General features: G+C 34.1%; 1 protein-coding gene across 3 annotated transcripts in view; it reads left to right on the forward strand.

Moving 5' to 3' along the window:
- Positions 1-25,385, forward strand: part of STXBP4 (syntaxin binding protein 4) — a 192,708-nt gene that overhangs the window by 76,966 nt on the left and 90,357 nt on the right. For all 3 annotated transcript variants that reach the window (XM_059908303.1, XM_059908301.1, XM_059908302.1), the window contains 2 exons: positions 5,801-5,890; positions 9,160-9,225. In XM_059908303.1, the coding sequence (XP_059764286.1) occupies positions 5,801-5,890; positions 9,160-9,225 (156 nt within the window). The remainder of the gene's footprint in view (positions 1-5,800; positions 5,891-9,159; positions 9,226-25,385) is intronic.

Below are 25,385 nucleotides of genomic sequence, written 5' to 3' on the forward strand. Positions count from 1 at the left end.
GTCTCAAAGCATTACTTACCTTTTCTACATCTTTGTGTTCTTATTTAATATTCAATTTTATTTCATTAAATATTTGGTCTTATAATTTACTAATGAGTTATGCACCACAGTTTGAAAATACTGTAAAAATCATTACTTGTCAAACAGCTCACCAGAAACAAATTGAAAAATATGTATTTTTTAGTATTTTTCCCAATTTGTTTTTTTAGTTGAAAAACAGTATGGTGCCTCATGTGAAATAGTATATCAATTAATCTGAGGTCAGGATGCTGACATGACATTCTGTGAAGGTGAGGAAGTTCCCCTCTGGTCACCCCCTCAATCATCTCATCTTAAACAACAGAGTCAGATTTTATAATCCATCTGTTAGGGATGCTTGTTTTTTACCCATATGTTTCCTTTTTTTTGGCTTGTATTTTTCTTAACTTACTTTTTAAAAATATTTTTACGGAAGCATAGTGGACACAGTAATAAATAGAATCATACAGATGAACTTATTTGCAAAAGCAGAAATAGAGGCACAGATGTAGAGAACAAATGTATGGACACCAAGGGGGTAAGGGAGGGGTGGGATGAATTGGGAGATTGGGATTGACATATATACACTACGATGTATGAAATAGATGACTAATGAGAACCTACTGTATAGCACAGGGAACTCCACTCAGTGCTCTATGGTGACCTAAATGGGAAGGAGATCCAAAAAAGAGGGGATATATGTATACGCATGGCTGATTCACTTTGCTGTACAGCAGGAACTCACACAACATTGTAAAGCAACTATACTCCAATAAAAATTAATAATAAAAAAAAGAATCATACAGTAAGTACTCTTTTGTAACTAGCTTCATTTGCTGATCATTCTGTCTGACTCATTAAGATTTCTTGAGATACTATCTTTTAAGAAGAAAGAATTGCTGAGCCAGTATAGTCAGTCCTTTTGTCTAGTTGACAAAAAACTTCTGGTTTTGGAATAATATGGCGTTCAGAAGCAAAAATATAATTATCTTTCTGTGATTCTAGTCATCATTGCTATATTAAAAAATTCACACAGTGCTATACCTTTGGCTGGCACAAGATTACACCCGGAAAAGGCAAGGTTGGAGCCTACATTTAGCAGTATTCTAAAATTAGCAACAGCAGACTGTAGTCCATGATATTGCGATGGCTTTACCACACTAATCAAGTATCATAAATGGATTATATTAAAATCACAGAACACCATAAGTATCTGAATGTAGACTTTTCACAATTGGGGTTCGTGCTAAATCAATTAAGTGGATTGCATTTTAACAAGTGAAATAGAATAGAATGGAAAATATCAAAGTGAACTGTATATAATAAGAATGATAATATTTCACTGATATAAATGGTATTTCTCACTATGTGTAGCAGTAAATACTTTATAGCCACTTCACTATATACTCATCTGTAAAACATTAAATGTATATTGAACAACTACAGTGTGTGTGGCATTGTGTTAGGTGCTCCAGCACATGTTATTAAGATAAATAAAACTGGAGCCTGCCCCTCAAGGAATTTAGGGTATAATGTAAAGAAATTTACAAATAAAGTTTAAAAATGCATTGTGTGATGAGGCCGTAGTAATAATAGAGCTTAGAACATTAAGAGAAGATTCATAACAGAGTTGGCATTTGAGTGAGTTTTGAATGATAAATAGGATTTTATCTGCTCAAGAGGTGAACAGAGAATGATAAGCATTTTTATTAACATGAAAAAAAATGTGTATAATGTGTTGGTAAGCAGAAAGTAATCTATGTTTTAAATAAGATAATTGGGTACATGCAGGTCAGTGAAGGAAGAGTAAATATTAAACTTAGAAATTTGTACCTGTGTTAAGTGAGGAGCCATTAAGGAGAATAGTGACATGATCAAAGTGGTATTTTAGAAATAGTAATCTTAAATAGTGTTGGTTATCTTGGAAGGGATTAAAGTGGTGGTTGGTAGTCTAGACTACCAAATATGGAATAATAAAGAGCTAAACTATGGTGAAGATGAGGAGAATGGAAAGGAATGGTGAGACAGATCTAAGATATTTACCGAAACAAGTATGTCGTCAATGAGGCTTGCATTTGGATGTCAGAACCAAGGGAGAATGGGTTAAAGATAACTCTGAAGTTTTTATTAGGATGATTAATGACATGTTGTTACTTTTACTGGAAAGAGGGAATAAGAAGAGAAAGGTAGAGAAGATGATGGGTTGTGTTTTGGAAAGAGTAAGTTCAAGATGCTGACAGGTATAAATAACCAAAAGGCAGTTGGAAATAAGGAACTGGACACCAGGAGAGGGATTTGAGAATGATCTGGAGGGTGATAGTTATGATAGCATGGCAGTGAATGTTATCACTCAGGGAGAGCTTGTAGAGAAGGCAGCGGAAAGGGACAAACTTTGGGGAACCTCCCTTTTCCCCCATTTAAGGAGTAGAAGTGAAATTAAGTCAAACAGCCTAAATATTCTGAGGGTAGATGAGATAGTGTAGTATGAAAAACCTAGGGAAGAGAAAGTTTCAAGAACAAATGGTTTGAGCAATGTTATATGTAGCAAAGTGGTTAAGAAAGTTGATGAGGGGCATTTATTTTGTCAAATAGCAGGTTGTTTGGTGACACTACAAGTAATTATTTTTGAAATGTGGGGATGGGAGGAAAGATACGTAAACCAGATTATAAGAAGTAAAAGGAGTAAGCAAGGGAAATGGAAGGGGAAAAGGGGGAATACACAGAAATTTTAAGGAAAGGAGGTAATTGGATGGGTTCGTAATGGAAGGGTTTATCAATAAAATTAGACTGAAACAGAGGTTGTTGTTCTGTTCTGTTGAAAATGAATTGAGGCTAGGAATGTGGCCAGTGCGGTAGTGGCTATCCAGAATTGGCACAAGTCAAATAATTTAAAAATTATGATGATGGAGCACAGTGAAGGGAGAGTTGAGGTCAGACTTGCTCAGCACAGTGCAGTGACTTTCTGAAGTATCTCTTGATATCTCCATCAGAGACGTGAGAAAGCAGAGTAGAAATGATTTATAATGTTATGTACCAGGTATTGCAGAGGTCAAGGGGCCTGAGGGTCGAAAATTATATCATGAGAGCCAGGCAGGAAAGGGATGTAAGAAGGAAAGGAGGATAAAGTCCAAGAACTGGAGGTATATTAGAAAATAGGTATCTGTCTGGAATCATTGATGTTAAATAGCAACAATTTATTTATTTCATTTGCTGCTTGCTTAGTTGAAGCATATTTGGAAAGTCACTGGGTACAAAGGGGCTTTTCAAAGAATTCACAAGAAATATCTATGGCCAGTTTTTTCTGTTTAGCCCTAAAATAGCAATAGAGTTATAAAACTTTTTTTTTAAAGTCATGGTTTGTTCTATGACTGTTGCCTAGTGTTTTGCCTCCCAAAATGGTACCATGGACTCTTTTATGCATGATTTACCTTCATTTTAAATGCAAAAATTTATGATTACATCCCTAAAAATCCCAATCCATAATTTATCTTAGTAAATTATTATAGCTCTGTTATCTAGATTCTCATTTAAACTCTTGAATTGTTTATTTTTACTTCTTAAGATAACAAGATAGAATAAGACCATTTGAATGTATAGTAGCAGTGTTTCCCAGAATGTGCTTGGTAGACATTAGTCCCACGAGATACTACAAAATAAATAAAGGAGGGAGTGTGTGTGTAATGTGGTTGGAAAACTTGAAGAAAACAAGTCATTATATTACCTTTTGGGATATTCAAAATGCTTATTAGCATATCAAAGCTACTGGAAGCCCTGCAGGACAGAAAGTTAATTTTTTCTAAATCCTGCATTTCTCTAACTTATCTGACCTACAAGGACCACTACCACCATCACCATCACCCGGTTATGCTTTTATACAAATCTAATTAATATCCTTTGGAGCACATTTTGGGAAATATTGCTACATTTGAAATTGTATTTGGAAGTAATCTAAAACAGTGTAAGAATGAATTCTGTGAGTGCTTATGAAATAGAATGACAGAGACAGATGAAGACTATGAGATCATGTTATTATGGACAATGGCCATAGGTACACAAAAGCAAATGTGTCAGAACAAAAGGAACCAATAATTTTAGGAAAAATATTTCTGCAAAAACTTGAGGAATGAGCCCTACTTCTGTTATTCTAGAACTTGGAAAGCAAATCTGAGTTTATCATATCCATACCACCATGGTTTTTTGTTGAGCAGTTGGTAAAAGTCACAGACTAATGTCAGATCTCTGTGGGAATCTTGGAATGGCCACTTACTAGCTGTGAAACCTTAGGCATTTTACTAACCTTTTGAGCCCATTCCCTTATGTAAAATAGACACAAAGTTATGGTAAGGATTTAATATTGAATATATACAGTCCTTAGCAATGTATCTGCACAAAGTTCCTAATAAATGGTTGATATTATTAACTATTTGTATTATCTTTTCCTACTCTGCATTCACCTCTCCTATCTGAAGGGCCCTGCTTTAAAGCTCATAATTATATAGCAATCACTTTCTCTATTCAGTCCTATAAATCAAATTTTCTATACTTTATTTTTGGTTCTATTATAACTTCTGCATAGAAGATGGCTATAATTAGACTTGGATTTTTATCTCTGATAAGATTGCCATTTTTTTTTACCTTATAATTAACTGTCAGAGATCAAGCTAGAAGTAGGAGAAATTGTCATTTCTGCTATTTTTTGTTGTTGTTATTCACCTGTGCATGAATTATTAATATTATCTTCAAGACAGTTTCTGTGCAGGAATCTTTTTAAGCCACTTTGGCTGTTACATTACATTTCATTTAGTTAAAACAATAATAGACATAATCAATTACCATACTTTACTGGGTTCCTGTAAACTATCTTGGTTGATAATGTCCAGCATTTTGTTAGCCTTATATACCATGTACTTGGTGTGGACATCTTTAGGGAGTAGTTTATGTTGATAACTCATAAAGTCTTTTTTTTTTAATTGAAGTATAGTTGATTTACAGCATTGTGTTAGTTTCAGGTATACAATACAGTGATTCAGTATTTTCCAGATTATATTCCGTTATAGGTTATTACAAGAATCTGGGTATAATTCCCTGTGCTATACAGTATATCCTTGCTGCTTATCTATTTTATATATAGTGCTTTGTATCTGTTAATCCCTAATCCCTGTTAATACCGCTAATTTGTCCCTCCCCCCTTCCCTCTCCCTTTCAGTAACCACAAGTTTGTTTTCTATGTCTGTGAGTCTGTTTCTGTTTTATATATACATTCATTTGTATTATTTTTTAGATTCCACATGTAAGTGATATCATATAGTATTTGCCTTTCTTCTGACTTATTTCACTAAGCATAATATTCTCTATGTCCATCCACATTGCTGCAAATGGCATTATTTCATTCATTTTTATGGCTGAGTAATATTCCATTGTGTGTGTATACACACACACACACATATATATATAAACACATACATTATAAACACAGTCTTAAAATTTGGACTTTAAGGAAAAATTATGTTGTTAAAATAAGAATAATAAAGATGAGAACAGAGTGTGTATACCTCATAATCATCTAAATTCTGTATTAGTAACAAAAATAAAGGTTAAGCTTAAATGAATTGTTACCCCAGATTATTTTAATATTCTGTTTTATCTAATGAAATGACTCCAAAGTAAGAAACTGAATCTTGTTATTGGAATGCAAAAGCCTAAGACTCATCAAAAAGGATTTTTATGTTCTCATAATTAGTATCTAATGTATAACTTTTCTCTTATATTTTAATGTTGACAGCTTCTTCCCTGTGATTCCTTAGAAGCAGATGAAATGGAAAGGCTTAAGCATGAAAGAAATGATGCCTTGGAAGAAGTGAATACACTTAAGGTAATCTCCAATTTAGCTTCCTTATATTTTCTTTAGAAAAATGAAAAGAAAGAAAATTACCTTCTGTTGAATTCTGGAGTATTGAGGCTTAGTTTTTTTTTAAAGAATATTAATATCAAATAGCTTAGCATTGAATATTAATACCAAGTAATTTGATATTTATTTCTTCAGCTGACCTTTAGAGAATTAATTTTTTAGTTCACACACTTATTTATATTTCACAGTCTCCATCTAAGATTCAGTGTGAACAGTGGTTTTTAGTCATCCCTTCTGATCTGGCTACTTTTCACCCCTTTTTTTTCTCACGCTGGTGGCAAGAATAAGGAGCCAACAAAGATTAGATGAGAAGCCCACAAAACAAGCCATGACAGTTTTGGATCCTCAGATGTTCATTGGCAAATACATTTTCTCCCATGTTCATGGGAATGCTTCAGGGACATCTTGTTTCGCTAACATAATTTAGAATTAAGGCAATGTGATTTAAGGGAAATAAAAACACACAGTATATCCCAAATATACTTTAAGATTTTGGTTCTCTTTATATATTTTCATTTCACGTTTAGTAGAATATTAAATTTACATTATATCCTAAGTTTTACAGAAAGCCATTATATTTTTCAAATCTTCAAGAAAAGCAACATAACTACTTGATTTACCATTAATTCACCGTAGGAATATATTTTTAAATTACTTTTAATTATTTTCTTAAATAAGTGAAATTCTATTATTTGTTTAATTTTTATTAAAGCAAAATCTTTACACCAAAAAAAAAAAGAAAGAAATTTCCCTGCTACCTTAGTTTTTAAATTCTGACCTCTAGAGGAAGCCATTGTTTAACATATCTTGTTTATTCTTTCAGAGACTTTCTCTATGTAGTCAATCATATGTTTAAAAATACATGTGTATATATTTTTTAACTTTTACAAAATTGCATACATTACACACTTTTTTACAGCTTGCCTTCTTTTTTCCTCTTTGTTAGCATTATATCTTTGGTTACTTTTCAGGTTAACATATGCAGATCTACCTAATTCTTTTTAATGCCTCTCCTATCATCAAAAGGTTCTATTCTAGGTTATTTAACCAGTTCCTTATTGATGGATATTTAGGCTATTTCCAGTTTTCCATTATCAAAAATAATTCCATCATAAGTAGCTTTGTAGATGTATCTTTGGGCCATTGTGCAGTTGTAAAAGTACAAATTGAATACATTTCTGAAAGCCGAATTGCTTTTATCAAAGGATATGGATGCATAAAATTTTACATGTTGCCAAGTTCCCTTTCAAAAGATATTACCAATTCATGTTACCGCCAAATGTAAGCATTTTACTACTAAAGGAATATTTTATATTTCTTTTTACATCTTTGAAACCACTATCCACATTTTTTGTGTAACAATTAAGAGTTAAGATGAAAAATATAAATTCGTTTTAAAAATATATTGACAGTAGTTTCCTCATATTCTCTTAGAAAACATCTCCAGGGTTGGTTACATTGGTAAGACAGCATTTTTATATAATTTACTCTGCATAAGTCGTTGAGTCTTATGGTTCATCAGAATTTTCTGAGGCTCTCAGATCTTTTTTATTTCCCTAATGTTTATCATTGTTAAACTTAGTGATATATTCCTGTTTTTTATTGGAATATCAGTAGTAATTATTAGAATTTTAATTTAATTTAACATTTAAACAAAGTTTTCCTGAGGAGCTATTCAGTAAATCATGATTCACATTTAAAATTTTTGAGATGTAACTGAGCATATCCTACTGTGACAAAACCTAAAATCACGGGTAAAATATATTCTATATTGTATAATTTCCTTTACCTGAGAACCACTTGTTTAACTATAGAAAAGATTGTACAAAGCAATAAATATTTTATTTGAGATAATGTTTGCACTTTGAGTTTTTCTGCTTGTATTGATATTACACACACTCACACAAATAGCAGAGGTTGTTAAATGAAGTTCATGGAGTGTGTAGATGGTCTCTCATCACTTCTCATTATCCTGTGACATCTCTATTCTTCATGTCTGATTTGAGGTACAAAGAAAAATGAAGCCAAGAAAATTTGATACCAATGGCTAATTTTTATTTTGCAAGAATGATTTTTAAAAGTGCCATGGGCCTTATTTAACTTAAAGCCTTTCTGCAGAGTTCACATTGCTACTGCTTTGCAAAGCTGAATGAAAATAGATATATTTTCCATTTACAGATGCAAAAAACTAGGACACAAAAAGTGAAGGTGACTTGCATAAAACCCAGGAGCCAGCAGTTTCTTGGCTTCTGGTCTGTGGCAGATTCATTAGATTGCTATATTATATTCATTGTCATGTACTTTCATTTCATCTGTTAGACAAGAATGAACTGAAGTATAACGGAAAGCAAATTGCTTCCTGTAAACCTTGCAATGCTGCCATGAATATTTACCACTCAATATAATCTTCCAGCAATTCCTCTGCTTGGGTTCATAGTAAAATGGTTCTTAAATTACTCTTAGTATCTCTGATTTGATTTTAAAAATGTAGATTTATTTATGACATATTTAACAAAATTGAACATTTTAGGATATTTGCTCGACTGAATTTTAAGTTCAAAGATTTTAATATTTGATTGACATGCCTAAAGTTATTCTTCCTTAGTAACTATTATTTCATATTTTGGTTACACCAGTCATATCTTCAATTTTATGGATAATCTTCCAAAAATAAAGTAAATTAGGAAAATAATAGTTAACCCAGTTTCATAGTCCTCTTTAGTTTAGTAAGAGACACTCTAAATTGCAGTAATAATGCTCTTCAATTTGCATGCTCTTTGGCAATGATAGCTATTACCTAACATTTAGTTAATATTTATACATTTTGATCCTTATTGACTTATTTTGGACCTTGGATTTTGAGGTTTTAAAAAGTGGCTAACAGGGAGTCCACTGGTAGCTAGTGGTTAGGATTCTGGGCTTTCACTGCTGTGGCCTGGGTTCAGTCCCTGGTCAGGGAGCTAAGATCCTGCAAGCTGCATGGTGCTGGACCCCCCTCCAAAAAAAGTGACTAATTATAGTAACAGAAAATATGTTTACATCACAATTATACTGTAAATAACTAATTACTTTTAGGTGGTATGTATAAAGTCAGAAAAATGACTGGGAACTACATTTTCAAATTGTAGAAATTGGATGTTTGGGGAATTTATAAGCTTTGAAGCAAAGCCCTAAATATCATACCCATTGATACCTTCATAACAAGTTATTAATTCAGTGATTTTTAAATATAGGAAAAATTATTTGAATCGGAAAGGCAAAGGAAACAATTGACAGAAGAACTCCAGAATGTGAAACAAGTAAGTGCATGTACTGTATATATGTGTTTTGTATATGTGTGCATAAACATATGAGGTATAATTACAAAGCATTGATGCTGTATAATATCCCAGAGCTTACAGATGTAAACAGTATAGTATAAAATAGTATAGATCTTAAAAGCAATCACTCACAGGGGCTATACCCATGCTGAATTCCTGCTACCAAAGGAAATGTTAAAACTCCTCTTGGAAATTGCTTTCAAAGCCAGATATCTATGGACTGAAATGACCCATCTCATTGCTTTTTCTTCTTTTTTTCTTTCTCTTTTATTTTCCCTTTTTCTTTTCTTCTGTTACTCATACTCATCTATTAAAGATAAAAACAAAGCAAGCAAAAAACAAAAACCTCCAAAGCAGAACATTTTTTAATTTTATTTTTTAATAATGAAAAGTAAAAATTTGGGATTTCCCTGGTGGCGCAGTGGTTAAGAATCCACCTGCCAATGCAGGGTACATGGGTTTGATCCCTGGTCTGGGAAGATCCCACATGCTGTGGAGCAACTAAGCCCGTGCACCACACCTACTGAGCCTGCGCTCTAGAGCCTGCAAGCCACAACTACTGAGCCCGTGTGCCACAGCTACTGAAATCCATGTGCCTAGAGCCCATGCTCCACAAGAGAAACCACCGCAATGAGAAACCCATGCACCGCAATGAAGAGTAGCCCCTGCTCGCTGCAACTAGAGAAAGCCTGCGCGCAGCAATGAAGACCCAACGCAGCCAAAAATAAATAAATAAATAAATTTTAAAAAATTTAATTTTCACTCTGCATCATTCTTCAGAGAATTTTAAGTAACTTACAGCAAACAAATACAACAACATCATCATGAAATAGAGATACAAGTAACAAACAAATAAAATATTAATAAGAATAGGAAATTAAGAGACCACTGTTAAAGATCAATGGCAATCACCTGATTTTGAATCTCCCCCAACATTATCCTCCCAGAAAACATAAAGTTTACAGAGCAAAATAAAACCAAGGGCTTCCCTGGTGGTGCAGTGGTTGAGAATCTGCCTGCCAATGCAGGGGACACGGGTTCGAGCCCTGGTCTGGGAAGATCCCACATGCTGCGGAGCAGCTGGGCCCATGAGCCACAACTGCTGAGCCTGCACATCTGGAGCCTGTGCTCCGCAACAAGAGAGGCCGCGATAGTGAGAGGCCTGCGCACCGCGATGAAGAGTGGCCCCTGCTCTCCGCAACTAGAGAAAGCCCTCGCACAGAAACGAAGACCCAACACAGCCAAAAATAAATAAATAAATTAATTAATTAATTAATTAAAAAAAAAAAAACATACAGGACCCATACCAGTTTCTTTTGTTTGCTTGTATGGGTTTTTTTCTGGCTGCGCCACTTGGCTTGCGGGATCTTAGTTCTCCAACCAGGGATTGAACCCAGGCCCATGGTAGTGAAAGCACCAAGTCCTAACCACTGGACTGCCAGGGAATTCCCAGGACCCATACCTTAAATATGGCTATTGGACAGAGAACACAAGAACCTTCAAACTACATACAAATAGAGTTTAAAAATTCCAACAAGTTCTTGCAGCTTGCCTGCACTGAAACCTGGGGTACAAAGAGCATAGGAGGTAAGGCTTAAAAACTCTGAAAAAGAATAAGGAGAAACAGAGCAATTAGATGAAGTACTACAAATAAAATCACCCCCAGAAAGAGAAAAATGCAACTATTAATGCCAAAATACTGAACAGAGGCCAGGATTTTGTGGTTCTCAGGACTTGAGAAAGTGTGTGCAACCAGAAGTGGCAGCCTTCGAGAATCATTGCTTCTGGGGAAGAATCAAATAGAGAAGGGGTGGTATCCCTTGGAGATTAGGAAATAAAGAGAAACAAGGAAATAAGAGGGGAAAATTAAGGATCTTGCAGAAATGAAAGAGAAACAAGACATACCAAACCTCCTCTATCTACCCTCCACTATGACAACATGATCCATAAAAGAAATTGCACAGAAGAGGGTGCTGTTGAACTAAGAACTCTTTCTATGAAAGAAAAAGGAATTGGAAAAAAAAAAAAAATCTGTCCCTGTCATTACAAGACAACTGTAAAAATCAGACAATATGAATTAAAGCTTTTCTCCTAATGAAACCTCCAAAACAATTCAACCACAAAGCTGACAAAAACTGTAACACATCACTGCAAACTCAATTTAATATCCTCAAACAAGCATTTGGCATTAAGAAAAAAACCACCTCAAATCAGAAATTTAAAACTGACTTAGAAAATGACAAAAAACAGGAATAAATGAAATGAGAGTTGATAAAACTTAGGAAAGAAAGAGAAGAAAAAGACAAAATGATACCAGAAATGAAAACTAAATTACAGGTTTCCCAAGGAAGAATATAATCAAATGAAAAGGCATTGAAGAAAACCAGAAAAATAAGAATGAAATAAAGAAGTAAAAGATTTTCTTAGAGAAGTAAATCAAAACAACTGAACAGCACTAATATTTAGACCTATAATCCAAGAAAACTTTTCAGAAATAAAAGATGACCTGACACTGTTATTGGGCAGTGGGGAAATTTGGCCTGGAAAGATCAACTGTAGGACATATCCTAGTAAAACTAGTAGACTTTAAATGTAGAGAAAAAATATGCATAGTGCCTCCAAATGAAAAGGTCAAATAACTTACAAAGGCAATAGAACTAGACCAGCATCAGCCTTCTTGACACAACATACAAAGTAAGGCATTAGTGGAGCAATATTTTCATGAAACTAAAGGAAAGAATGTGTAAACCAAGAATATTGTGTACCACCAAGTTGACTCCCAGATATCAAGGCCATAGAAAAACAGTTTAAAATGTGCTAGTATTCAGGGAATAATGTACACATGTAGTATTCCTGAGGAATCTGGGAGAGGTGAGTTTCACCCAGCCAAAAAATGCCTGGGATAACTTTGACAAGAATTTCCAAACAGTGAGCATTTCCTATCTGTTATTATATAGCTGAGACTAAAATGAGAGTGAGTTCATGGGTAAAAGAATAATGTGTAAATATTACATGTCTGACAAAAATCAAAGATGCAATTTTTTTTTTTAATTAGAGGAGAAGGGAGAAAAAAAGAGAAAATAGCATAATATCATTTTGTTGTATGAGTAAAGTATAATAGTCACTGAATATTATTTAAAACTGACACCAAATATCAAAAAGATGAGGTAAAGATTGAGGGAATCTCAGGCACTATAAAAAGCAATAATACAAATGTAACCTGTAGAATGAAAATACACATCTTCCTAATTACCAAAAGAAATCTCTTTTAAAAAGTAAAAGGGATGCATGAATGAAGAAATGCGGTAAATACACACAATAATTTCAACAAAAGGCAGTATGACAAAATTGAGACTGAACATAATAGTCATCTTAATTAACATAACTGGGATTAACTCACCTATTAAAATGTTTTAGGAAAATATCATTTACCAAAACTGACCTCAATAGAGATAGAAAGTTTAATATACCAATTTTCATAGAAGAAATAAAGTTACCAAGAAGCCACCCTATAGAAAAGGACCAGGCCAAATAGTTTCACAGGGGAATCTAACCAAACCTCTGGCAATCAATCCCCCATAAATGGCTTCAGAGTATTAAAAAAAAAAGAAAAGAAAGAAAATTTCCAAATTCTTTTCTGGCAGCAAGTATAACATTTGATGCCTAAACCTGATAAAAGTAGCACAAAAAAAGAAAATGCAGTTAGACTAGAAAGACAACTAGGGACATACGAATTGGAAAAGAAAAAATAAAGCTATCTCTGTTTGCAAATAACATAATAGTAATCCAGAAAACTCTAGAGAATCAATGATAAAACTAACTCGTTGGAAAAATCCACAAGCCAGCAAGATATAAAATTAATATGCAAGAGACTTCCCTGGTGGCACAATGGTTAAGAATCGCCCGCCAATGCAGGGGACACAGGTTCAAGCCCCGGTCCGGGAAGATCCCACATGTTGCAGAGCAAATAAGCCCGTGTGCCGCAACTACTGAGCCTGTGCTCTAGAGCCCACGAGCCACAACTACTGAGCCCGTGTGCCACAACTACTGAAGCCTGTGCCTAGAGCCCACACTCCACAACAAGAGAAGCCACTGCAATGAGACGCCCGTGCACCGCAATGAAGAGTAGCCCCCGCTCGCCGCAACTAGAGAAAGCCCGCACGCAGCCACGAAGACCCAATGCAGCCAAATAAATAAATAATTAATTAATTTTTTAAAAAATTAAAATTAATATGCAAAATTCACTTGCATCCATATACACAAATTATAAGCAGAAGTTTTAACAGTTTAGATGAAACCAAAAATTACATAGAAAAATAGGTAAAAGACATGAGCAGACCACTCACGAAAAAAGTTATAAAAAGGTCATATGAAACATGAAAAGATATTCAGTCTTTCTCATAATAAGAGAAATACCAATTAAATCTACATTGAGACAGGACTTCCAGCTTCTAGTACTGAGCAAGACACTTGCAGAGGACATTCTCCAAGAGAAAACAACTCTAAAACCTGGACATTACACACTAAGCAACAACCAAAGGAACTGGAACGTGAGCACAGAGAAGCTGCTCCTCTGGGAAGAGGGGAACTATGTGAACTAAATTTCTTGTTCCGAGTGTTTTAAGCCTGGAGCTAACAGCAATCTGATACCAGAAATTGACCCTCACTTGGGGTCACTTGGTATTTGAAAATGTTCACAGACAATTCAATGAGGAAAAGCTGCTCATTACAATACATGGTGCTAGAACAAGGGAGTATTAGAGTGAGAAAAATTGAATCTCAACCACTACCTCATTTCATATTCAAAAACTAACTCTGAATGGATTACAGATCTAAATGTAAGAACTAAAACTTAAATTCCAGAAGAAACTTTTGTGACATTGGGTTAAGCAAAGTTATCAAACCATATACCTAAAATTAGTAAATTTTACTATTATATATATAAATTCTACCTCAGCAAAGCTATTTTTTTTTTTTTAGATATGCCAGTACAACTTTTCATCCATCAGATTAGCAAAATTTCAGAAGCTTGACAGTGCACTGTTGGTGAGGCTGTTTCAAAACAGGCATCCTCATACATTGCTGGTGGTAATGCAAAATGGCGTGCAGCTATGAAGGAGAATTTGGCATTTCTAACAAATCTATGTATGCATTTACCCTTCAACCTGGCAACCTCACTTCTAGGACTTTGCCCTGAAGATATACCTTTAATAATATTAAAATACATATGCACAGTATTTATTATGATATTATTTGTAATTAGGAAATATTGGAAACTACCTTAATCTCCTAAGCATAGGCGATTGAATGGACTATGGTCCGTACGGGCAATGGCGCTCTATGCCACTGCAGAAGAGAGAAGGAAGATCTCTCCTCAGTAGTACAAAGTGATTTCCAAGAGATACTTTCAAGTAAAAAAGAGCAAAGGATGAAAGAGTGTATATAGTATTATCATTTATAAACAAGAGAAATTATCGTGTGTATCTATCTTTACAAAAGAAACCAAAGGAAGGATAAACTACGCAGCAATGAAACTGGTTATCTACAGCACGGGTGGGCACAGACTGGACAAGATGCAGGAGGGAGTGACACCTCTCTGAGAATACCTTTTTATGTAATTTTTACTTTGGGAGGCATGTTAATATTCTACACATTTTAAAAATATATAAAGAAATCAGAAAAGATAGGAAAAGGAAAATGAGCTTAAAACTGCAAGCAAAGTGAAATAAATTAATTCATTTGCATGTCAAATGAATACCATAAATATACCAAAGGAAAACAAAAGAAAGAATCAATTTCAGTAACTTATGAACACAGTATTTATGTTCAGTGTTTGACAGGTTGGGTTGAGTTAGAAAAGAATTGCAAACAAATCCCAAAACTTTTATAGTATGTTTTGTTGTCTTGTTGTTATTTTAGAGGTGTGGCCAAAGCCATTCTGAAACAATTTTAAGATGTAATATAGGTCTCAGCAAATGTGTTGATTGTTTTTGAGAGCCAGAATCTCAATGAAAAAGCAAAGACATTCAAAGCAGAATGAAGGAAGTCAAGAAAGAATCCTGTGGATGGACTAGAATTGGAGGTATCATTGTGAATGCATCATTTATAAAATATACATGTATGTATGTGAATATGAATAATATGTGCCCATATATATGTATTTATACACACACGTGTGTGTGTATGTATGTTTGTGTTTGTGTGTGTGTGTATGTGTGTGTATATATATATATATATATAAAATCCTAGCTCTGACAGCTGAAAGAGCCAAGAAGCAGACACCCCAATAGCAATGAGCATATAGCATATCTAAGTGCCCATTTCCCACTAATAGGAATCCAGGCTTCTTGGAGAAATGACTGATTTCAGGGCCGGGGGTGAGTAAGTACAAAATGAGCCTGAAACATCTTATGCTAGAAAATAAGGAAATGCCCAAAATGATGGTATCATGTCACAAGGAACCAGCTTGAAGGGACTTCCACTGGCCAATCTGGAAGTACTTGAGCACCAAAATAATTAAATACAGTAATGAACCATTGAAAAAATTGTGATTCATGAGTCCATACCATAGTAAAGAGATGAATTCATTAATGGGGAGAACTGAGGGCTCTTGCTCATTATAGACTGTTGAGTGCCGACTGATAACTACAGTTATCAGAGAAGCTGCCAGATTTGGGAAGTCAGCATTTTGCATCTGTTTCAGTAATGGCTGGATCAGACTCTAATCATAAAATGCTAAATCTAGGGGGAATTTTTTTTATGAAGAGCAGAACATTTACATATTTACATGGTTTTAAAGTGGCTTTTTATAAACTGCTTATTAATTGCAAGGGGAAAATAGTAATTATACAGTAGTGAAATCAGACAACTCCTAGACTGGTGCTAAAAATGGATGTCACCAGTGAAGAACAGATGGGCATGTGTGACTTCAAATGTGATACCTTGAAAAGGACACAACATCAGTTATGTAGTATTATGGCTAAGAATGTATAAACCTGAATCTGGCCATGAGGAAGCATCAGACAAACCCCAAATGAGGGACAGCTTTATTTTTTTTAAAGGTGTGTGTGTGTTGGGGGTGGGGGTGGGGGTTATATTCTTCAGAACTGTCAATGACATAAAGAAACAAGAGAATGAAAAGGAAGGGAAGGAGGGAGGGAGGGAGGAAGGAAGGAAGGGAGGAGGGGAGGGACAGGGGAGAGAGAAAGAGAGACAGGAAGGAAGAAAGAGAGAAAGGATGAGGGAGGGAGGAAGAAGAAAGGGAGGGAAGGTCCCAGATTAAAAGGGGGTAAAGAGACGTGAAAACTAAATAAAAAGCTGATCCTACACTGGAATGGGGAAAATGCTATAAAGGATATTATTGGGTCAATTAACAAAATTGGAATACAGATGGTAGATTAGATAAAAGTATTGGTTCAATGTTAAATTTCTTAAATTTGATAGCTGTACTATGGTTGTATAAGAGATAGCCTTATACTTAGGAAATACTGACGTTTGTAGGGGTAAATAACCATGATGAGTGTAATGTAACTCACCCTCAAATGGTTAGAAAAAAATTGTGTGTGTGTATGTGTATATATATTTATATACATATGTGTATATAAATATGTATATGTATACATATGTGTGTACATATGTATATAAGTGAGAGATTGAGAACATGCAAAATCTCGGTAACAACAACCTTGAAATATCAGTGGTTTGCAAGAATACTTTATTTCTCACTCATGGACATGTTGGCAAAAGGATGAATCTGTGAGTTAGGTAAATTTGGGCCAAGGATATAAAGATGTTCTTTCTACTATTCCTATTCTTGTATCTCTTATATAAATTTGAAATTATTTCCAAATTAAAAGTGTTTAAAAGTCCTCTATTTTTTGTCCAGTTTTTAGACCCCCATTTTATTAAGTTTTTTTGTACTTTGATTGATATGCCTTTTTAGTTCTGTATCTTCAATACTTGCATCAGTTTATATGGCCAGGCCAATTTACATTTTAGTGTTTCTTTGAATGCTCAAAGTGGACATTTATAAATCTTCTTTGTTAATTTTTACATGTAGAATAAATTAAGGGGTAGGGTTTTTTCTACATTTACTTAAAATTTTCTTTTCTGCTAAATGCTTGGAACTTAAAAGCTTTAGAATATCAAGCATACTTAGTAAAGTAAGGTAATATGATAGTATAAATGTATATAGCACGAAGTAAGCACTCAACAAATGTTAACTATTATGGTCATTATTATTAATAATAGAAGAAGAAATATTAGGTGTGGAGAAAGAGGTGGAAATGATTTGTTTTAACAATTTGATTTAGAGGAAGAAAACCTAATTCTGGCTGACGGAATAAGGAGACTTTTATTAAAGAGAAGGTGGACCAGACATGGAAAGGGGATAGCATTCCAGTTAGAGGGTGCAGCATGAAAATCGTGGTATGAAAGGGAAAGTCTTATCTTGAGAGTCAAAATTGGCCCTCTTTTGTATGCTAATTTTACTATTACTTGTTAATATGTTTGTATCTAAAAATGTGATGATAATGTCTGTCTTATAATTTGTTCCTAGTTCTTTAGTGTTTAAGAGCCTAAAACTATCAGTAATATAGTAAGTTCCTAAAAAATAATAGTTTTGATTTGTATTCTTTTATCATTATTAAAGGCCTAGGAACATAAGGGAAACATGGACAGATGAAAGCATTAGGAAATAACATTTGGGGGCTGTGGGGAGGTGTTGTGTTGGGGCCAAAGCATATAGGCACTTGAATACCAATCGAAGATTTTAGACAATGGATTGCCAGTGAAGATACTTGACAAAAGGAGAAGAAAGATCAACTTGTTCCACCTATAATCTGACCCCTGTCTTTCCTTCACACTCTACATCTAACTTGTTGGCCCTACTTTTTAAAAATTGGAGAATTCTGCCACTTTTTATCACTTCCATCACTGGTCTAAGCCATCATCATCTTCTGCCTGTGTTGTAATTATAGCTTCCTACCAGATCACCCAGCTTTTACCCTTGCCCCACTCCCATACAGTCTGATCTGAACACAGCAGCCAGAAATAGCCTTTTAATACTTGTTAGAACTCTCCAGAACTTTCCATCTCACTCAGAATAAAAGCCAGTCCTATCCCCCATCCCTACACCCCTCTAACCTCAATGACCTCATTTCTTGCCACTCTTCCTCCCACTCCCCTACTAGTTCTCCAGCCCCTCTGACGTCCCTGCACCATCACCCCACTAATGCTCCAGCTCTCACTATCTGTGGATAAGTTTTTTGGTATTCCTGATTGCTTTCTTATATATTTTATACTTGTTATGTTTTTGTCCTTCATCTATATCCACCAACTAGAGGGTAAGCTTCATGAGGAGGGCAGCTATCTTTCATTTCTTCTCTGATTTATCTTAGAACAATCACTGACATAGAGTCGGTACTCAATAAATATTTAGTGAATAGATGAAGGGATGAATGAAGACTATCTAGACTTTAAGAAAGTTAATCTAGCAGCAGGTTTGGAAGTAACTGAATATCAGCTAAGAGGCTTTTATAATAGTCTAGACCTGCACTGTCCAATAGAAGTACATTGGAAGCCAACTATGCCTTTTGGTTTTCTAGTAGCCACATTTTGAAAAGAGTAAAAAGAAACAGGTAAAATTCTTTTAAATATATATTTTTCATCTAATATATCTAAAATATGATCATTTTAACATGAAATAATATTAAAAATTAATTAATGAGATATTCTTACATTCTTTTTTCATACTGTATTTTTGAAGTCCAGTGTTATTTTACACTTACAGTGCATCTTAATTTGTACACTAAATTTTCATTGGAAACACTGCTGTGATTAGATTTAACAAGATTTATACTTTTATATTCATATACCCAAATGTTCCAAATAAAGTTAAAACGTTCCCAGTAACTAAAATGAATACCAAAAATATTTTTCTTATAATATTTATGTCCATATTGGCAAAACTTTTTCATGTTTTTAGAAGACTTAGTCTTTAAAGCCACATCATTTCAAAGCCATGTCTTTTCAAGTTAAGTATATCATAAATTCAAAGGAGTACTGCATATATTGAAAGCAACTGTAAATGTATCAATATCAACTAAGCATACTTCAAAAATTTTAAGGTTTTTGGAGCTAATTTACATAACATTATCAATAATTAAAATCTACATATTGATTTATGGTAGAAAATATGTAAATCATTATTGATTTATATTATGAAAATGTTCAATATCAGTATAAATTCTTATACTTGTCTAGCTTCACAAATAAGCTTTCTCTTTCCTTAGAGCGTCAAATTTAGCTCATTCGTGTACAGTGTGATATTGATAATAAAATGTAAATCACACTGCCATTTTTTGTCTTTGATTATTGAATATTAGGCAGCCATTCCTTTTGTTTCAAGAAAATCTTCAACTGGAGTTAAAAATACAGTAAATCTTTATTAAGCTCTTCCACAGCTCAGCCAAGGAGCCCTGGCAAAGAACACAGGATCTTTAAATTCATTGTCTTCTAAACTAGTGAAGATTCATAGAACTTGCACATATATATTAAACAAGGTTAACAACTGTATCCATGATGTTTTTCATACAGTCAGCTTCAGGAAACTGAGCACAGAAATTTTCAAAATATATCCTACAATGGCATGAAACAATAAAGAAAACAGTCTCTTGTTCGAAAATGTCAGCAAATCAGAATTAGCTGGAGCACCTATTATGATAAAAAAAAATTTTCTTCATTATCCAGCTGAAATGCTTGTTTGACACATGTAAAAGTTAAAATATCTACACCATAAGTCTGATTTTTTTAGGCTGTGGATTGACAACTTTTTGTCATAAATTTGGAAGTCCTTTAAGACAATACATGCCTGAAGTATGAATTTGATAGTATCTCCTATATCCCATTGCTCATCTAAAGCTGAAGAAAGGTACTTGTAGTTTTTCAAATTTTGAATCAATTGGTCATTGATATTGTTGGAAATGTCTTGCATTCTATGGATATTTGTTTTGTGACTTAATTGAAATTCTTTCATTTTTTATTAAATATATCTTCTAATCATCTATCAAAACTGAAATTACCATATTGATCTAAAAATGGTTTACTCTTTCATACAAAAAAATCCAAGCCATTTTATAGCTGGCCAAAGTTAGCAAATGTTGAACATTTACTTCTGATATCAAGTGACTAATTTCATTAGTTCTTATTTGACTGTTAAGAGAAAACTTCTTAACAAACTCATTACACATTTGCAAAAATCTCTCAATTTCTCACTTTTCATATGTTTAAAAAAATTTTACACAACAAACAGCTTTGTAAATTGCAGTTGCATTCATCATAAAACTTGCAACAGATTTTCTTCTAGTCTGTCTTCTATCCTGGTTATATTACTAGCTAATTCATCTTTACTTTATTCTGCATCAATAATATGTCTTCATTTTAAATTAAAAATTTTCTCCATACCTACTTTTTTAAATACAAAAATAATTTAACTATATTCTAATAAAAATAAGTATTTCAATTTAATTACCAATCATGATTTACACAAGTATTACTGTAACTCATGCTGTCTGTATAAAATATTCAGATAAGCATACAGTTGTGTAAAAATTTTTTTGAAATTAATTAATTCATTAACAGTGACCAGATCAGTTATGTGTTTATGTATACAACTCAAATGACTCACATGCCTGGCACAAACACTACAGTTCAACACTAATATCTTAAATGATACAGTGATAAAAGTGAAATACAATTCTACCAAAACAAAAAACTTCTGTGCAATGGAAAAATATTTTAAGTTTTTAAATTTAAATGCAAACTGAAGAAAATTAAATTAAAAGTTCAGTTCTTCAGCCTACTTAGCTATATTTCAAGTGCTCAATAGCCACATGTAGCTAGTGGCTACCATATTAGACAGGGCAGGTCTAGAACTCTGCATCCTTGCTACTCAAAGGACCAGCAGTGTCAGCAACACCTGGAACTTAGAAATGCAGGGTCTCAGGTCTTACCCCAAGACCTACTGAAATAGAATCTGCATTTAACAAGTCCTTGGGTGATATGAATGCACCTTAAAATTTGAAAAGTCCAGATAACAGGCAATGGAGGATTTAACTGGGTAGTGGCAATGGAATTATACCAAGTATACCAGGGCGGTCAGTGTGAAAGATACCATGAGGGTAAAGTCAACCAGACTTAACAGGGATAGCATGTGCAGTAATAATCAGAAAAAGCGGTCGAGGCTTTGTAATTTGGTGATTGAGAGTCTATAATAATGCAATTAACAAAGCAAGAGAAATGAGATTGAGAGTAAAGACGTTTTAATTCATAGTATAGATTAATGCATATTTTCCAGTTTTAGCAAAAATAATTTTTGAAATATATATGTGTATACAAACACGTGCATACATACTGGCACAACTACTCATTTCAGAAACACACACTTGCAATAAAAATATACCACCCAAAATCAACCCAAAACTGTCCGTTTTTTTTTTTTAGTATATTGACCTTGCATACCATTCATCTTCTCTTATTCGTGTAGAATGTTATTATTCGGTTTAAGGGGATTTCAGACTTATTGTTCATGAAAGAGTTTCTATGCTTTAGTGAAAATACTACTTCTCCATTTTTCCAAGGATTAATTTCTTTTTTCATAATTAGCAAGTCTAAAAATTACAAATACATGTAATGAGGTGGATGGACCTAGAGTCTGTCATACAGAGTGAAGCCAGAAAGAGAAAAACAAATGCCGTACGCTAGCGCATATATATGGAATCTAAAAAAACGGTACTGGTGAACCTAGTGGCAGGGCAGGAATAAAGACACAGCCATAGAGAACGGACTTGAGGACACGGGGGTAGGGGGGAAGCTGGGACGAAATGAGAGAGTAGCATTGACATATATACACTACCAAATGTAAAATGTATGGCTAGTAGGAAGCTGCTGCATAGCACAGGGAGATCAGCTCGATGCTTTGTGACGACCTAGAGAGGTGGGATAGGGAGGGTAGGAGGGAGGCTCAAGAGAGAGGGGATATGGGGATATACGTATACATACAGATTCACTTTGTTGTACAGAAGTAACTAACATAACGTTGTAAAGCCATTATACTCCAATAAAGATGTAAAAAAAAATAAAAATGACAAAGTAATTGTGATTAACTCTTCTCTTAAAAACTTTTAAAAACCAGTAATTAAAAAAAAAGAAAAAGAAAAAAAACAGTAATTTGAGTCATATGAAATTTGGCAAAATTTCTTTCCCCTTTTTTAGGAACCTTTTGAAGATCTTGATGTGAAATCAGTACAATACTAATAATTATGCCATATAAATCCTTTAAATACATAGGTAACCTAATTATTAAAACACCATTAGATTGACTTTCAATTTATTTTACAGTGCTGTTTCCAGTTGCTTCCAAAGGAGAAGAGAGCACAATTTGATATCCTTTGTTCACTTAAAACTTTTAATTTAATTATTGTGAGACCTGATCCTAAAAGCAGAATAATCTCTCCTTTTGAAGGTACAATAGCTATTTTAAATTATGGAAATTAATTTACCTTTATTTAGTGTAATGACCCAAAAAGAAAGCAAAGAAGAACTAAAGAGAGGGAGACAGGGAGAATGGGGAAAAGGAAGGGAGAGCAAGGGAAGAAAGAAATTAAAAGAATGAAAGAACAAGCTGTGAAGGGATCCTTTTCCATTAGGAGGATCAGGTACATTTGTATTTTTTTCAACCAGGGATGGCTACCATAATACTTTACTCACTGTTTTGTAAAGAATTGGTGGTACTATTCTCTAAAATCTAAGTATTTTTGATGAGTTTTCATGCCTTACAAAATAATCCAACCTAACTGTTTAAAATCATGAGCACAGTTTCCCATGAAATTATATATACTGCTTGTTATTTTTTCTTCAAGTTCTAACAACTTTTAACAAGCATGGGCCATTTTTCTAGCAACTTCCTTTGATCAACAGCTTTCTAAAGCCTACTCTCATACAAGTTGTTTTTAAAGTTTCTTTCAGCATAGTGTTATGACCTAAGGCAGCAATGAATTGGTGAACAGTCCAAAGCCAAAATATTTAGCTTGTCTAAACCAGTCTCTGCCCTAGAGAAACACAGGAAATTTCTCCAAGTTCAGATAAGCCCAGTTGTAGTTGGCCTCACCTGTGTAAAGTTTGCGTTGAACGCCTGAGGAGGGCGTGAAGTCCCGAGGCTGAAACGTGAGGTCAGATCAGCACAGGATTCTCTGTGGACAGTTGAGCATGAACTTAGATACAGCTGGAACAGCTGGCATGTGCACTATCTTGGTTTATGGATTAAGCAACAATGGAAACTTTAAGAACAGATTAAATATATCTCTAAAAGGAACAATAATATGTGATTACTAAAGAATATTCACATTTTCACACTTGAAGAGGTTTGTTAATTTTGTGCATTTATTAAAGAAACAGTAAAGCCTCTAATTTTTAGAATTGATATGAGTTCTTACACCCCTTTTATTCTTCTTGAGTGATCTGAACTTTTTACAATAGTTCTGTATGGAACTAGTAGATATTCCAAGATGCTAATCTCATCTTTAGAGGAAAAAAAGAAAAATACATGTATTTGTCAGGTTTTTTTTTCTGTTCTGAAAGGGAACTGTAGTAAAATGTTCCTGTGTTCCCATTTCAGATGGTCACTTGTAACCTCAGAATGTCAACCTGTATTTTCTATTAAAAACCCTCTTTGCAAGGATCCCTCCTACTACTCTGTTATAGTCTCAGCCACCTCCTTCCATGCCCCATCTCTTAACATCCGGCAACCACTAATCTGTTCTCTGTATCTATAATTTTGTCTTTCCAAGCATGTTATATAAATGTTATCATACAATATGTCACTTTTGGGGATTGGCTTTTTTCATTCAACATCATTCCCCTGGAACCCATCCAGGTTGTTTTGTCTATTTATGTTGTTCCTTTTTATTGCTGAGTGCTTATAAAACTGGTGAAATCTGATTAAGGTTGGTGGATCGTATCAATGAAATTTCCTGGTTGTGATATTCTACTATACTAATGAAAGATATAACCATTGGAGGAGACTGAGTGAAGAGTACAGGAAACCTCTCTGTATTATTTCTTACAACCATGTGTAGTCTACAATGATCTTAAAATGATTTTTAAAAAGCAAATAAAACAAACAAAAAAGCACCCTCTTTGAGAAAAAAAGATTATAAAGCTCCTACAATGATAGCAATCTGAGTGGAGAAACTTGTTAAACAAACTTGGTTGGATTTATTTTTCAACTTTAATTCCCTTTACGAGAATCAAAAAAATGACCCGTGTATTATCCAATGTTAAACTTTGTCCAAGTAACTGCCTAAGTTAAAGACAGCTTGCTTGGAAAAGGAACACGAAGACAGCCCAGCTGGCATTCCTATTTGCAGACAGCAGCCATTATCTAGTGATTCACTGGAGGTGAATGTAGCATTCTAACCTAGCTTCCGCAAACAAAGATGTCTATTTCAGATACCCATTTCCAAATAGTTGTTTCTTTTTAATGTAGAAAAGTTCTTACCATTTTAAGAATTCTGAGAGAAATTTTATTACCCTATTGATACTATAGAACTGTTTTAATTGTGTTAGATTAACTAGACACACAGAATTTTCAATGTTAGAGAAGTTTGGGAGGAAAGTGATCTTATTCTTCATAGAAACCTTTCAGTTCAATTTGATTACAGCATATTCTGTATCAGTCGTCTTAGTTAGAACTGATGTTAGGGTTCTGGTTTCCATATTGTGAGCCACTTATTTTCTGGCTGTTCAGGGACCACATTCAGCATTCTTTCATCAGTTGTTTCACACATGCCTGCAGTAACTTATAAGGGCAACTTGGCAAGGGAGACGTTTCAGCTTCTTTTATTTAATGCTCGTTTTGTGTGAATGCACTGTGAAAGCTAGATATACTCTTTACAAGGAGCTCTCTATCTAGGAAGAAAAATGAAAAATAGAGGAAAACCATCACTTCCTAGAAAGCACTTCAGAATAGGTGCCCTATAGGTGGTGAGTTGTCAGAGACATGATTGCATACCAAAGTAGGCATTACTCCCTATAATTTTCCTTATTTAACCAAAAACAAGCAAATATAAATCTGTAAAATT

This window comes from Balaenoptera ricei, chromosome 20 (assembly GCF_028023285.1).
Source record: "Balaenoptera ricei isolate mBalRic1 chromosome 20, mBalRic1.hap2, whole genome shotgun sequence".
In the NCBI taxonomy this organism is placed as follows: Eukaryota; Metazoa; Chordata; class Mammalia; order Artiodactyla; family Balaenopteridae; genus Balaenoptera; species Balaenoptera ricei.